At 42.9% G+C, this 14,900-nt stretch overlaps 1 protein-coding gene across 1 annotated transcript; it reads left to right on the forward strand.

Moving 5' to 3' along the window:
• The first annotated feature begins 1,409 nt into the window (after positions 1 to 1,409).
• LOC119740267 lies at positions 1,410 to 8,099 on the forward strand. The gene is made up of 10 exons (XM_038215532.1): positions 1,410 to 1,555; positions 1,828 to 2,109; positions 2,665 to 2,940; positions 3,062 to 3,370; positions 3,824 to 4,233; positions 4,497 to 5,095; positions 5,321 to 5,446; positions 5,622 to 5,780; positions 5,948 to 7,432; positions 7,704 to 8,099. Exons 1-10 carry the CDS (start codon positions 1,506 to 1,508, stop codon positions 8,097 to 8,099), a joined length of 4,092 nt encoding a protein of 1,363 aa, XP_038071460.1. The 5' UTR covers positions 1,410 to 1,505.
• Positions 8,100 to 14,900: the final 6,801 nt, after the last annotated feature.

Here is a 14,900-nt window from a genome sequence, read left to right on the forward strand (position 1 = left end):
ACAAAAGAAAAACAACTTTTAGACTAACCTACATCATTGTATGGCACTATTTCAATATAGAAACCAACATGAACTGCTGTTTCAGTTTTAAGACAGTAACGCCTTGTGCACTTCTTCATGAACTTCACAAAAAAAACTGATGACAAGTGCTTTAGAATATGTACAATAAACACAGAATTACGTATCTAGACAAATTTCTGATTAGCAGGCAGCACTTAGGCTCTTGAGGGCCTTCCACACTAGGGACCAGTGTGGCTTGGAAATACATGTAGTGGCTTATTAAATCACCATTGCGTTGGATAATTTTACAAGGCCTACACACCTATATTTCAATTTTGTGATGTGACATGCACATTGCCAGTAATGTGCCTGATAAAATAACCACACAAACTGACGATTTAACGAGTGAATTTTTCTGAGCCGCGCAAATACCCCGAATGGTCCCTATTGGCTAAAATCTCCATGTTGGACCAGGATCCAACACAGAGATTTCTGCAACCCATTTCACGCCAGCAAGAATCCAACACTGCTTCTACACGGGTCCGGCGCTATACGCAGGTTAAATCCAACCATGGTCGGGACCAGGGTTGAGTGGTTCTACCCGGGTAGAAAATAAACAATTTACAGTCGACCCGTGTACACACTGCTGTAAGTAGGAATAATGAGAGTTGCATAACTACATTCGATTATTTCGGTTTGTAAAAAATATGGATGGAAGCCGTGCAAGGACTGTGAGCTTGTAGTTCTGTTCAATTTGGATGAAATTGGGGCCCTTAAAGCGCTCTATTTTGCAATGGAGTGTAGGCATCGTTTTTCAAAATGGCGATGGGCTTCAGGACTATTTTCAGGGGTGATCATCTTCGGATGGAAATAACTCCTAAAAGTCATCAGTTGACCCCCAAAAAACTGAAAAGAAAATGAAAGATGATGAAATAAGCTTTAATTAGATGTGTGTCTCGAAACCTTGGAGAGTTGTGAGTATTTTTCCCGAATTTCTGAAGTGGGAGCATTTACCATTGGGGTCTATGGAAGTTTATTTACTGGTCTGTAACCCTAACAGACTACGTTTGGTTATTTGTATAATGCATTCTTTGCCAGTGTAGAGTGTCATGGTAGCAATAAGTTAATAGTTTGATCTCCATCGACTTAACAATCAACGTTTCTTATTTCCCGTGTGAAAAGGCATCAACAAGTCCAAACTTTTATATGTGCGTGGGGGATCCGATTTTTCTGAGAAAAAAAGTTATCAAAATGAAATCAGTCTGAAAAGGCTAAAAGTAGGCGCGCAGCAATAACGGTGGGGGAGGTGGAAATCCCACATTTGAGCTTTTGTGACGTCACAGTGACGTGCGCGCAAACTTGGAATGTATCGGCGACATCTGCCGCGTCTTGGCAACTTTATGTTAGTTTGTGTTTGTGTTTCGATCAGTGAACACGGTTTTTTGCTTTGGTGCGTTTTCGGATGCTCAAAAGTGACGATTTGACGGAGAATATAGCGATTCAGGATGTACAACTACGCAAGCGCGTACGCAGCAGCCTTTTCGGAAAGTTACAAGTAAGTAACTTTTAAATAAAAACAAATAAAAACATTTTCTGTTCAAAGAATTTCAATGGAAAGAGTTTTTTAGAACCATTCTCTTAGTTGAGAAATTATTTGAACATGGTGTTTCCGCAAACCTTTCATTATTTAAACCTAAATGCATTTCAATGAAAAAGAATCAATCTGAATGCATTTCAATGAACATATTTTTCCAAGTGAAACAAGGCGATAGACCTTTTGCTGATCATTGCGAAGTTATTATTTTTGTTCTTGGGTTGATCATTCAGAAAGGCGTGTGACTCGAATCCCATGACGGCAGGCGGCGGGCAGCACTACGGCACCTGCGGTCCCTACGGTTCTGCCACCGTCCGAGGACGGTGTCCGCACACGGCTCGTGTCAACGGGAGCGAGAATCCACGGGGAGGTGACACCCGCCCAAGATCACGGAATGCCGGTCAGCTCATGACTGGCTCCCGGTGGGTGTCCCCAAGTGGATATGTCCATTGCCAGATTGATTCCGCTAAGGATGAGCGGAATCTCAAGCCACCCTTACAAGTCCCCCAAGCTAGGTGAGTCTCCCTCAAATCTGAACACACACCCCCCTAAAAAAAAATAGAATAAACAAAGCCTAACGAGAATCTTTCCTCATTTTTCCAATGTGAAAAAGAGAACTCTGTAGCAACCCCTAATTCCAATCAACATAAAAGGAATTTATATTTTTGGGGTCTGGGTGGGGGCAAAGATCTGTAAGTACTTAAAAAAAAAAAAAAAGTAAACAGAAACACAATGGCTGGCGTGGAATCAACAAACTTGCTGACAACACTGATAACTTCTTTCATTTTGGTAAAATATTGTCGATCGTCTAACTTCATCTGAAATTTCATCGTCTAATTTCAGCTAAATGAGTTGTTTGTCGGGAATTTTTATTTGGAGATACAGGCCAAAATAGGGCCACTTCATCACATCACTTCATCACACCTCTTGGGTGTTCCAACTTCCATAATTTTTGAACTAAAGATGGTACCAGCATGCGGTTTTCACAGCAGTAATACTGAGATTGTGCTCTTTTCAAATCTGTAATAAAAATATCGATTTTGATCTTGTTGTTTAATTTGATCATTCAGAAAGGCGTGCGACTCGGATCCCTCGGCGGGAGGCAGCGGGCAGCGCTACGACAACTGCCATCCCCGTTCTGCCACCGTCCAAGGACTGTGTCCGCACTCGGCTCGTGTCGAGAGCGGGAATCCACGGGGAGGTGACACCCGCCCAAGATCACGGAATGCCGGTCAGCCCATGACTGGCTCCCAGCGGGTGTCCCCAAGTGGATATGTCCATCGCCAGATTGATTCCGCTAAGGACGAGCGGAATCTCAAGCCACCCTTACAAGGCCCTCAAGCTAGGTGAGTCTTATTCAAATCTGCCCCCCCCCCTAAAAAAATAGCAGAAACACTCCTCATTTCGCAAAGCGTTAAACAGTTCAGGTTTGCCGGAAACAAACACACATTTATTTCCACAACTCAGGAGGCTTTTCCCCCTTCGGCGTGTTCCTCAACGCAACAAGGTTCGACCTCTGAACATCGACGGTCTCTTGTTGGCGTCAGAAGCACGCCCACCCTGCCCCAGTGACTCGGCCCGCAGCTACGCCATGTTCAATGCCTCTTCGCAAATCTCCAATACCACCCAGAGATCAGACAACTTGGTCGTAGCCGGGCAGTCCCGTAAGCTGGCGAACATCACCAGCGACAGGACGAGCTCGAGTCCCCCAGAAGACGACATTGACAGGCCGCCGTCTGTCGTCGTAGGACAGGCATTTGTCCCGACAACATCAAGGTGAATGTCATCATTTTCTGTAGGGAAATGTTCCACAACAATATGTTTGACAATAATGCATTACAGCACCGAAGGTAGACTCTTACTGGCCTGTTGCTTTGCCATTAAGTTAAAAGTGGCATATTTTCATCAAGTCCCAACATTGTTGCATTGCTTACTCATGATTATCCCCTCTCCACATGTGTGTCTCTTGGAAATTGTGTGTGCTGTCATGTGGGCTGACTGTCTGAATTTATGTCCGTGGGCCGAAATCGGACCGTCAGTCAGTGAGATGGTTGTTGTTAGATAACAAGTTTGTCAACCTCTCTTCGTTAAATTGCTTCTCATTAGACTTTGAGCATCTCAATTCAAGGGGATCGGAATGCAGGAAAAGAAACAGGCAGACAGGGTCGTGCCTTTGCGTATCATCCATAATAAGAAATGACCGCCACCTATATAACTTTCTTCCCTAAGGTCCAAGCGAACGTGGAAAACGAGACTTCGATCTCTCTTTGCTCCTCGGAGTCGCGGGACCAAGACCACCGTTCAGCCTTTCGTTACACCACAAGGGCAATCGGAAGGTCAAGTCAGTCGACCTAGGTCACTCAAAGAAGACCACAGTGACCCAGGTCAAGTCAACCGACCCAGGTCACTCAAAGAAGACCACAGTGACCCAGGTCAAGTCAACCAACCCAGGTCACTCAAAGAAGACCACAGTGACCCAGGTCAAGTCAACCGACCCAGGTCACTCAAAGAAGACCACAGTGACCCAGGTCAAGTCAACCGACCCAGGTCGCTCAAAGAAGACCACAGTGACCCAGGTCACCAGAGCCACACCAGCGCTCTGATGAAGAATCGAGAAGCGAAGGGATTTGGAGGAAATGGTAAGTTATATCTATCTGGCGAAATTGATGGTTTGTCTGTAATAACATCATCATCTGGATTATTAACTGTCCAGTTGATTTATGGCAGGTGCATTACTTGTAATTCATGTCCTTGGACCTGTGAATTTCAAAATGAAAATTAGCCATTGTGAATATGACATCACCCTGAACAATTCTTTGAAATGTTAACAATTAGAAAAAGAAAACATTCCTTTTTAGGAAAAAAAATGTGTCCTACTGGCCAATTGCTTTATTCTTCCCAGCATTAACTATAAAGATGCATCATCGGCAATACAGCGCTGCCATGGCAACAAGACCAGCCTCGTACAGCAACCAGCCCCTCCCGATCCCAGGAACACCTCAATTTGACTGGGACCGTCTCCAGTCAAGCTCCAACCCTGCTCCAGGAAGTGACAATCCGATCACATCACAGAAGCAGGAGGAGGTTACGAGCCTCGTCGCCAACTACGGTGATGGGTTACTCCCAGCTTCAATTCCTAGGGATGCTTCCTTTCGCAATTCCTCGGTTTGCGACTTGCCTTTATTTCCATCTCAGAGGCAAGGAGCAAAGATGCGGGATAAGATATCATCAGATGAGGAAGTAACAATCCCTAATGCAGATCCTCTGACGTCGATCTCACGTGGTGATGGCAAGCCTCACGAAGAGGGAAGAGAAAGTGGAGACCATGGTGGTGGTTGGGAATCGATCTCAATTCCAGTGTCTCCATCTCTATCTCATCAATCTGTCTCCTTCGCATCCAAAATTTCTTCTTCGTCTCAGAATCTTGGATCAGAGACGGATGTTGAAGAGTTTATCTACGATGATGATTTTGAAAGCTCATCAGCATCATCTATTAGCAATGTAAGCATTGGCAATGAGGACAAATAGGATGCCTGTCCCATCACAGTATTAACTCGCTACATCTACATGGAAGTTAAGAATTTGATAGAATAGATATTTCACGTTGTCTTCTAATTAAGCCATCTCTCTATGTTAAAATTGTTATCATATTGACAGTAAGGAAATGTTTTATTGTTCTGGCGAACCCAGAAATATTGACAGTATCCCGTCCCCCTTTATCCACAGTCTTCGTGGGCAATATCAAGTTCAGAAGCTGATGTGAATGTTGACTCCTTTGATGAGAAGACAATGGCAGACAAAAACAGAGAAAGGTCTACAAAATTACCATCGCTTCGTCAGCAGCGACTCGCTGTGAGTATAATAAATATTGTACATCATCTATACTTTGAAAGATCTTCCGAGTTGAGTTTGACCTCTTAATCTTTCCTATTGCTTGACTAACTTCATATAAATCATACGTTGTCTCAATGGTGCATGTTTGAAGCAACCGTTTCAGTTTTAGATTTTTTGGGGGTTGGTTTTGCAGCTCAAGATGGCCCCGGTGTTTGCTTATAAAAGTTCTTATCTGGATGACTTTGACGATTGGCTGACGGTTGTGCTGAGTTGTATTGAGCAAAGGGATGCGATGCGACGAATGCAACTTGCTTCCAACTACAAGAAACCTCACACAAGAGAGGAGGCTTGGGTGAGTCGATACTCATTACTTTTGCAAAGGGATTTTAAATCTCATGATTTCTTGAAAACTGAGGAAGAGCCGGGTCTGAGTTTATGTCACGAATGGTCAGAATAAACTATTACAAATATTTTGAAATTTTGAAATTTTTAAATGTTTCTGCATGTTTTTCCCGACAGGAAATTCAAGCCAACGCCGCAAAAGCCGAAGACATAATGCGTCAATTGAGCCAAATGATCTCATTATCGACGGACGAAGAGGACGAAGAGTGGAGTACTGAAAGTTTGCAATCAGTCTCTCCAGCAAATCCTGTCAAGAAAGACCCAGAAATCGAGGGGGACAGAGGAACATCAAGTACAACATTACAGGCCCTGGAAGACGCTTTGAGTCCTAGACAGGTAGCATCTCCAAAAAAATTCGAATCGTCTGCATCCATAACTGCAAAGAAAAATTCCGAAACGACTTTCGAGGAACACAAGGAAGTCGAAAAAGTTGGAAAGAGCGACTCGGATCAAGAAGCGGCAACGCCAGCTGAATGTCCAGAGTCTTCAATTTCAAAGCTCTCTGAGATGATGTCTACTGAAAGTAAACCATGGGATGTTGTCAACAAGGCATCCCCATGTGCACATCTACCCACAATCTCGAAGAAGTCATCTTCGAATGATGCATCAAGAGCAGCGTCCCGTGCTCAGAAGGACACCTTAAGTCTCGCAGAGGCCGCTTCTGAAAAAGGCGCAGAATATACTTCATCCATAAATGCAAAGAAATACATAGTGTATGCCCAACAAGAAATGGAAGAAACTCCAAGAAAACCCCAAGAGACTGAGAAGAGCGACTCAGATCGACCATCTGGAAGTCCAGTGTCTTTACTGCCAAAACTTTCTGATAAGACTCCCACTTCAGCTTCATTAGGAGAAGTTGTCAACAAGGCATCATTTGAAGAAAATTACCATTCGCCACAACGGAAAATCTCGAAGAATTCGTCATTGAAGGATGTAGCTACAACTGATAACACATCAAGCACAGCTAATGCTTCTTCTAAGAACCCTCAAGCAACACAAAGTCCTCAGGAAGGACTACCAGAACTCACAGCCTATCCCTCCATCGATCCTAGCGAGTTGGAGTTCATTATGTCTGACAACGGAAAAGAAGTGGCGCTTGGGTCGGGTTCTTGTGGTGGAGTCCTACTGATGCGGCATAAAGGAGACAACACCCTCCTTGCTGTCAAGGTGCTGGTTAAAAACTTCTCTTTCTTGCAGCACGAGGTGGCAGCCATGCATGCGGTGGTGAACTGCCCTTTCTTCCCCAGATTTGTAGGAGTCATCGACTACTGTTCTTACGCCCAAGAGCTCGTGGGCGGTGTTGGCAGAAACACGGCTTACGACTTCCGCAAGGCGCAGCACTATGATATTTTGAACGCGTTAGAGTGGCTACACGTCTGCCGTGATGTCACGAAGGGACTCAAGGCTTTACACGCTGCTGGCTGGCTTCACTGCGACCTACACTGCGGCAATGCTATGGTGTGTCCCAATCCACCAGGCTCTAAGGTGGCTTGGTGTGGCAAGATCATCGACCTGGGAAACGCCCTGCAGATTTCGAATCCAGGCCCAGTCACGATCCTTGATGATGAGCAACAGAAGAAGCTCTACGAACTTGCCAAGCAGGTACGAACGAAACCATCATCTTTTAAACCCAGTCCATTTCTTGGATGCTTTCTCCGTCGTTTCCCAACTTTTTAATTCGCTGAGATTAAGATTTCTTTACTTCCATTTTAAAACAAAAAAATATATAATTTTGTGCAGCTGAATATGAAGTGCAAAGAACAATACAATATATTATTGCAGTCTGCATTCTTATCAATTGAGCAATGTTATCCTTGCCCAATGTAAAAGCTTAGGCTAAAGTCATTTTACTTTCTCACACATTGACTTCCAGTGTGCCCCCGAGATTCTTGAAAGCAGAGACACATTCACCGAGAAATCCGACATCTACAGTCTCGGCAATCTCTTCGTGGATGTAGCCAGTGACGCAAACATCCCCCACGGTCTCCGTCTGCTCGGCGAGTTCTGCATGAGACGAAGTCCTGATGCTCGCCCAACACTGGATGCCATCTCGGGGAAACTAGACGATTTCATCTCGGAGATGATGCAGGCTGAACAACAGCCTTCCAACCCATCTCCCATTGCTCCTTCCTCATCCTCTCCTTCTCCTAATCTTCGTTGCCATCTCATCGCGGAAATGGTGCAGGCTGAGCAGCAGCCTTCTAGCCCGCCTCCTATTCCTCATTCCTCATCATCTCCTTCTCCTAAAATGCGTTGCCGTCTTTGTTAGTTTATCAAATCCAAAATCGCACAGAAAGAGTAGAGAAGACCGGTCGCGTCCTAATCGGATGTTTTGACTACGATTACAGAGCAGTACATGAGTAGTGGAAGGCTGGAAGCATGCAAACCTTAGTCTAAAACATCCGATTTGGACGCGGCGTTAGGGCCGTGTGTCACACGAAGGAATTCAAAGGCAAATTGTTCCAGGCAAGAAAAGGACAGAACAAAAATTTCATTCCGTACAATACTCTGAGGTATTCTTTGACAGCTAATGTTCTCCATTCCTCCTAGTGTTTCTTGCATTTACTTGTCACTCAGTTGCCGATGAGAATTGCTTTGTTATTGGCCCTTACACACCAGAGAACTTTATCACGATGTAACCATTTTGTCTAGTTTCCAGCAGCAAGACATTGAGAAATCACTGCGGCCACTTGCGTACAGAATAGTCATCAGACAGTGATTATTTTTCTCTGTAGATCTGTTTGGTCATTTGGATCAGTTGTAAGAACATTGAGAACATGATTAAGACTATAATTATCATGCGCTGCTAACGTTCCAGTACGCTGTATTTTGGTAAAAATAATAAGCTTTTAAACTTGAAAAATATCTGAAATATGAAAATATCTGCTTATTGAACCACAGATTTGCTGTTCAACTGATCCAAAGAGAGTACTGCCAAAGTTTACTGTTTCTGTGCGATTTTTTACAACCATTTATTCTGTTAACTAATATCTGAGATGTGGCTTATTCAAATATGGTATTAAAAAAAACTGATCTAAAAATCTTGAAAACAAACCATCAATTCAATTTTGCTTCATATTCAAATCCTCCAATTTGAATATGATTTTTTTCACACACTTATAGAGGTGAGGGTTAAGACCAGTACTCCGTTTGTTCAAGTGTTAGTTGTTGTGGGTGTCCTAACAACCTCGTTAACATAGCTTTCGAGCTCCAATACGAGGTTGACCTTTGACACCCGCAATGACGTCACCTTTTTCAAGTCCGGAGTTCTGGTCTTATTTTCAGCCCAAACATGACATGCACTGATTTTTCTTCATTCCATTTCATTCTCTATTAATTGAGTCATATCCTATGGATCCCTTATTTTTGTATTTTACGATGGACCACTTTTCTTCACGAGTGAAGGTAGCTTAATTTTGAAATAACAGTTTGAATAATTGTAGTAACATCAGTTACTAACACAACCATTGACCTCAGGTATTCATATGGTCAGTTTGAAGACAAATAATGGAAATATATACACATTGTCATTCATATAAGTAGGTATGTAACACAAGTTCAATCCTAACTTTAGCTTTGATGCAAGTTTTTTTTTTCACAGCAAAAAGAAATTCTTTGCATTCTTCTTGCCAGCATAACGTATTTGATTTTTAGAAGAAAAAAAAAGTTGGTTTAATATATCAGAATATTACTGATGCCTATAGTTATTGGTACTCCCGGGTATCTATCACATTCTTTTATGACGCTACTATGAAACTCTAGAATGCTGATACATAGCACAGAATGAAACAATATGTGAAATCAAGCTGGTTTATTCTGTACATTAATGGCAAATGAGAATTAACAAATAAAGTACGCCAGAACGAAAAATCGTGTTTTCTGGTCTTTTTTTCAAGTCGTGAAATTTACTTCAAAATTATAATTGCAAAAATGACGTGAAGGCATGAATCTGGGACAGAGAAATGTTTCCAATTTTGTTAGGAAATACTTGAAACGACTCTCCATAGACTTTGTACATAAGCGCGGAAGTGGCGGCAGGTTGCAACATTTTTTTTCCTGGCGTGTTTAGCAGTATCGCCGCACCCGTACAACCAAGTCATTTTGTGTGCCTTACGTCAAAATGGATAGTTGAGACGACGATTTCTTTCTGGCTAAAAGTAGTTTTTGCAGTGACGGCGGAGAATCTGACAGTGAAGATGCACGGTTATTTTCGGAAAGCAATTTTCCACGCAGACGTTCCTATTCAGGCTCATTACGGAGAACAATAAATTGTCCGACGTGTTCAAAGTGTGGATTCGTAATTCCAAATCCACACTTTACAAAAGATTCGTAGTTCCGAATCCACACTTTGTGAACAGTGTAAGAGATTCGTAGATCCGAATCCACACTTTTATCGATATTGTGACGTCATAGCAATGGTTTAATTTCTGCTAACACTCAGACTCCGGTTTGTTATTTGTATAACGCATTCTTTGCCAGATTTCAGTTTCATGGTTGCTATTAGTAAATTGTTAAGTTTGATCTCCATCGACTAAAGAAGTAAATTGTTTGTTTGTCAGTGGTGTTAATTCAACACTTCTTATTCCCCGTGTAAAAAGGCATCAACAAGTGCAAACTTTGCGTGGGGGATCAGATTTTTCTGAGAAAAAAAGTTATCAAAATGAAATCAGTCTGAAAAGGCTGAAAGTAGGCGGGCAGCAATAACGGTGGGGGGGGGGATGAGGGGGTGATTCTACCCCGTGTGGACATGTTGGCACTTGGCCAAAAATCAAGCCTTGCACACGCTTTAGATCCAAATCCCACATTTGAGCTTTTGTGACGTCACAGTGACGTGCGCGCAAACTTGGAATGTATCGGCGACATCTGCCGCGTCTTGGCAACTTTATGTTAGTTTGTGTTTGTGTTTCGATCAGTGAACACGGTTTTTTGCTTTGGTGCGTTTTCGGATGCTCAAAAGTGACGATTTGACGGAGAATATAGCGATTCAGGATGTACAACTACGCAAGCGCGTACGCAGCAGCCTTTTCGGAAAGTTACAAGTAAGTAACTTTTAAATAAAAACAAATAAAAACATTTTCTGTTCAAAGAAGTCTTAACTTGAATTAACACAGCTGACCTAGTCAAGATTGAATGTTTTCTATTCAAATTTGTAAGTGGCTAGGCTACTGTAGCAACGTTTATTTAGAAGAGATGGAACACAGAAAGTCTTTCAATTTCATATTTCATCCTCATCATTCATTTTTTTGCATTGGAAAAAAAACACAAATCACGTAGTCTTCAATATTATTAATTTGTAGCCGCCTTTAATGAGGTTTTTGTGTATTTTCTATTAAAAAAAATATATTCATCTTAAGTTATATCATATTTTATGTTCAATAAAATAAAAGTACAATGTTCAGTACAATGAAAGGTAGTATGAATGTAATTCCTATTAGGCACTGATGGAATTTGATATTTTTTTCCCGTTGAGGCAGAATATTGTTAGCACAACTGCACAGAAAACCCAAAGTGAATAATTTGACTCCGAAATCGTAAAAATGAATCCTTTTGTCCGTGAAATGACACACTTGGAGCCACGGGAGAAATGACTCATTTTTTTACGATAAAGAGTGAAATGACTCACTTGGGTTTTTATTCCCCATCTTCCTAATGATTGAAGACAAAATGTTTATTGATGACAACCAACATAAACCCTACAATGTTAATTGAAAACCTGGCGTACTAACTACAAACCCATCAGTAATATTTTGAAGACCTTCAGAGCATACTGACCGGAACGTCGATTTTATACCTCTGATTCTTTTTAGAACCATTCTCTTAGTTGAGAAATTATTTGAACATGGTGTTTCCGCAAACCTTTCATTATTTAAACCTAACTGCATTTCAATGACAAAGAATCAATCTGAATGCATTTCAATGAAAATATTTTTCCAAGTGAAACAAGGCGATAGACCTTTTGCTGATCATTGCGAAGTTATTATGTTTGTTCTTGGGTTTGATCATTCAGAAAGGCGTGTGACTCGAATCCCATGACGGCAGGCGGCGGGCAGCACTACGGCACCTGCGGTCCCTACGGTTCTGCCACCGTCCAAGGACGGTGTCCGCGCTCGGCTCGTGTCGGGAGCGGAAATCCACGGGGAGGTGACACCCGCCCAAGATCACGGAATGCCGGCCAGCTCATGACTGGCTCCCGGTGGGTGTCCCCAAGTGGATATGTCCATTGCCAGATTGATTCCGCTAAGGATGAGCGGAATCTCAAGCCACCCTTACAAGTCCCCCAAGCTAGGTGAGTCTCCCTCAAATCTGAACCCCCCCCCCCTAAAAAAAAAAATAGAATAAACAAAGCCCAACGAGAAACTTTCCTCATTTCCCAATGTGAAAAAGAGAACTCTGTAGCAACCCCTAATTCCAATCAACATAAAAGGAATTTATATTTTGGGGGTCTGAGTGGGGGCAAAGATCTGTAAGTACTTTTAAAAAAAAATAAGTAAAAGTAAACAGAAACACGATGGCTGGCGTGGAATCAACAAACTTGCTGACAACACTGATAACTTCTTTCATTTTGGTAAAATATATTGTCGATCGTCTTGAAATTTCATCGTCTAATTTCAGCTAAATGAGTCGTTTGTCGGGAATTTTTATTTACAGGCCAAAATAGGACCACTTCATCACATCATTTCATCACATCTCTTGGTGTTCCAACTTTCATAATTTTTGAGCTAAAGATGGTATCAGCATGCGGTTTTCACAGCAGTAATGCTGAGATTGTGCTCTTTTCAAATCTGTAATAAAAAACCTTTTGACCAGGGTCGACAAACGACTCATGTAGCTTGATCGCATCACATTTGTAGCCTACCGCTTAATGTTTTTTTTAATTCATTCTTTACCGTTGATGTTTTTTTTCCTCGAAACCTGTTCATAGTTTCACTGCACCATTTTTCTATTTACCGGAAATTTCCGACTTCATCAAAAGCATTAAGTTAGTTCATTTATAATAAAGATTGGAGTGGACCTTATCCAGTATACCGCATCTGGTGGTGGGTGGCGAAGATGAGTGGTTGCACACCCTACCGATCAGCCGCTGCAAAAAATGTTGTGATACTATTAAAATGGGGCCAAAAATAATTAAATTATACTCAAAGTTTCTAAATTTATTCTCAAATTGCCTTAGATAGAATGGAGAGAGCGCATTCCCCCAAAGAGGCACGACTTCACTCAAATATCGACCTTCGTCTGCATGCGTTTCCTGAAACTTTTATTTATCCTTTGATATACTGTCTGTCCAAATTTAAATCACAAGATACTTGAACTCTGCCCTGAGAATGTGTTGACTGCAGTTTTGCAGGAAACGCACGCAAATTGATTCCCCCAATCAGGAGGCTATAACCTATTGGGCATTGAAGGAATTTTGAATGTTTCTGTTGAAGCTGAATATTTTAATCACAAAAATTGCCCAATGATTGGAGACAAAATTTGTATTGATAGCTGCCAACATATAGGAACCTAAAACCTGACTTCTGCAAAACTGTGCATACGGAATACAAACCCATCAGTAATATCCTGATGAATACCGATTTTAATCTTGTTGTTTAATTTGATCATTCAGAAAGGCGTGCGAATCGGATCCCTGGCCCTCGGCGGGAGGCAGCGGGCAGCGCTACGACAACTGCGGTCCCCGTTCTGCCACCGTCCAAGGACTGTGTCCGCACTCGGCTCGTGTCGAGAGCGGGAATCCACGGGGAGGTGACACCCGCCCAAGATCACGGAATGCCGGTCAGCCCATGACTGGCTCCCAGCGGGTGTCCCCAAGTGGATATGTCCATCGCCAGATTGATTCCGCTAAGGATGAGCGGAATCTTAAGCCACCCTTACAAGGCCTTCAAGCTAGGTGAGTCAAATCTGCCAAATCTTATTCAAATCTGCCCCCCCCCCTAAAAAAAAGAATAGCAGAAACACTGCTCATTTCGCAAAGTGTTAAACAGTTCAGGTTTACCGGAAACAAACACAAATTTATTTCCACAACTCAGGAGGCTTTTCCCCCTTCGGCGTCTTCCTCAACGCAACAAGGTTCGACCTCTGAACATCAACGGTCCCTCGTTGACGTCAGAAGCACGCCCACCCTGCCCCAGTGACTCGGCCCGCAGCTACGCCATGTTCAATGCCTCTTCGCAAATCTCCAATACCACCCAGAGATCAGGCAACTTGGTCGTAGCCGGGCAGTCCCGTAAGCTGGCGAACATCACCAGCGACAGGACGAGCTCGAGTCCCCCAGAGGACGACATTGACAGGCCGCCGTCTTTCGTCGTAGGACAGGCATTTGTCCCGACAACATCAAGGTGAATGTCATCATTTTCTGTAGGGAAATGTTCCACAACCATATGTTTGATAATAATGCATTACAGCACCGAAGGTAGACTCTTACTGGCCTGTTGCTTTGCCATTAAGTTAAAAGTGGCATATTTTCATCAAGTCCCAATATTGTTGCGTTGCTTACTCATGATCCCCTCTCCACATGTGTGTCTCTTGGAAATTGTGTGTGCTGTCAGGTGGGCTGACTGTCTGAATTTATGTCCGTGGGCCGAAATCGGACCGTCAGTCAGTGAGATGGTTGTTGTTAGATAACAAGTTTGTCAAACTCTCTTCGTTAAATTGCTTCTCATTAGACTTCGAGCATCTCCATTCAAAGGGATCGGAATGCAGGAAAAGAAACAGGCAGACAGGGTCGTGCCTTTGCGTATCATCCATAATAAGAAATGACCGCCACCTATATAACTGTCTTCCCTAAGGTCCAAGCGAACGTGGAAAACGAGACTTCGATCTCTCTTTGCTCCTCGGAGTCGCGGGACCAAGACCACCGTTCAGCATTTCGTTACACCACAAGGGCAATCGGAAGGGCAATCGGAAGTTCAAGTCAGTCGACCTAGGTCACTCAAAGAAGACCACAGTGACCCAGGTCAAGTCAACCGACCCAGGTCACTCAAAGAAGACCACAGTGACCCAGGTCAAGTCAACCGATCTAGGTCACTCAAAGAAGACCACAGTGACCCAGGTCACCAGAGCCACACCAGCG

The sequence above is a fragment of the Patiria miniata genome, unplaced genomic scaffold (assembly GCF_015706575.1).
Source record: "Patiria miniata isolate m_02_andy unplaced genomic scaffold, ASM1570657v1 HiC_scaffold_10, whole genome shotgun sequence".
Taxonomy (NCBI): Eukaryota; Metazoa; Echinodermata; class Asteroidea; order Valvatida; family Asterinidae; genus Patiria; species Patiria miniata.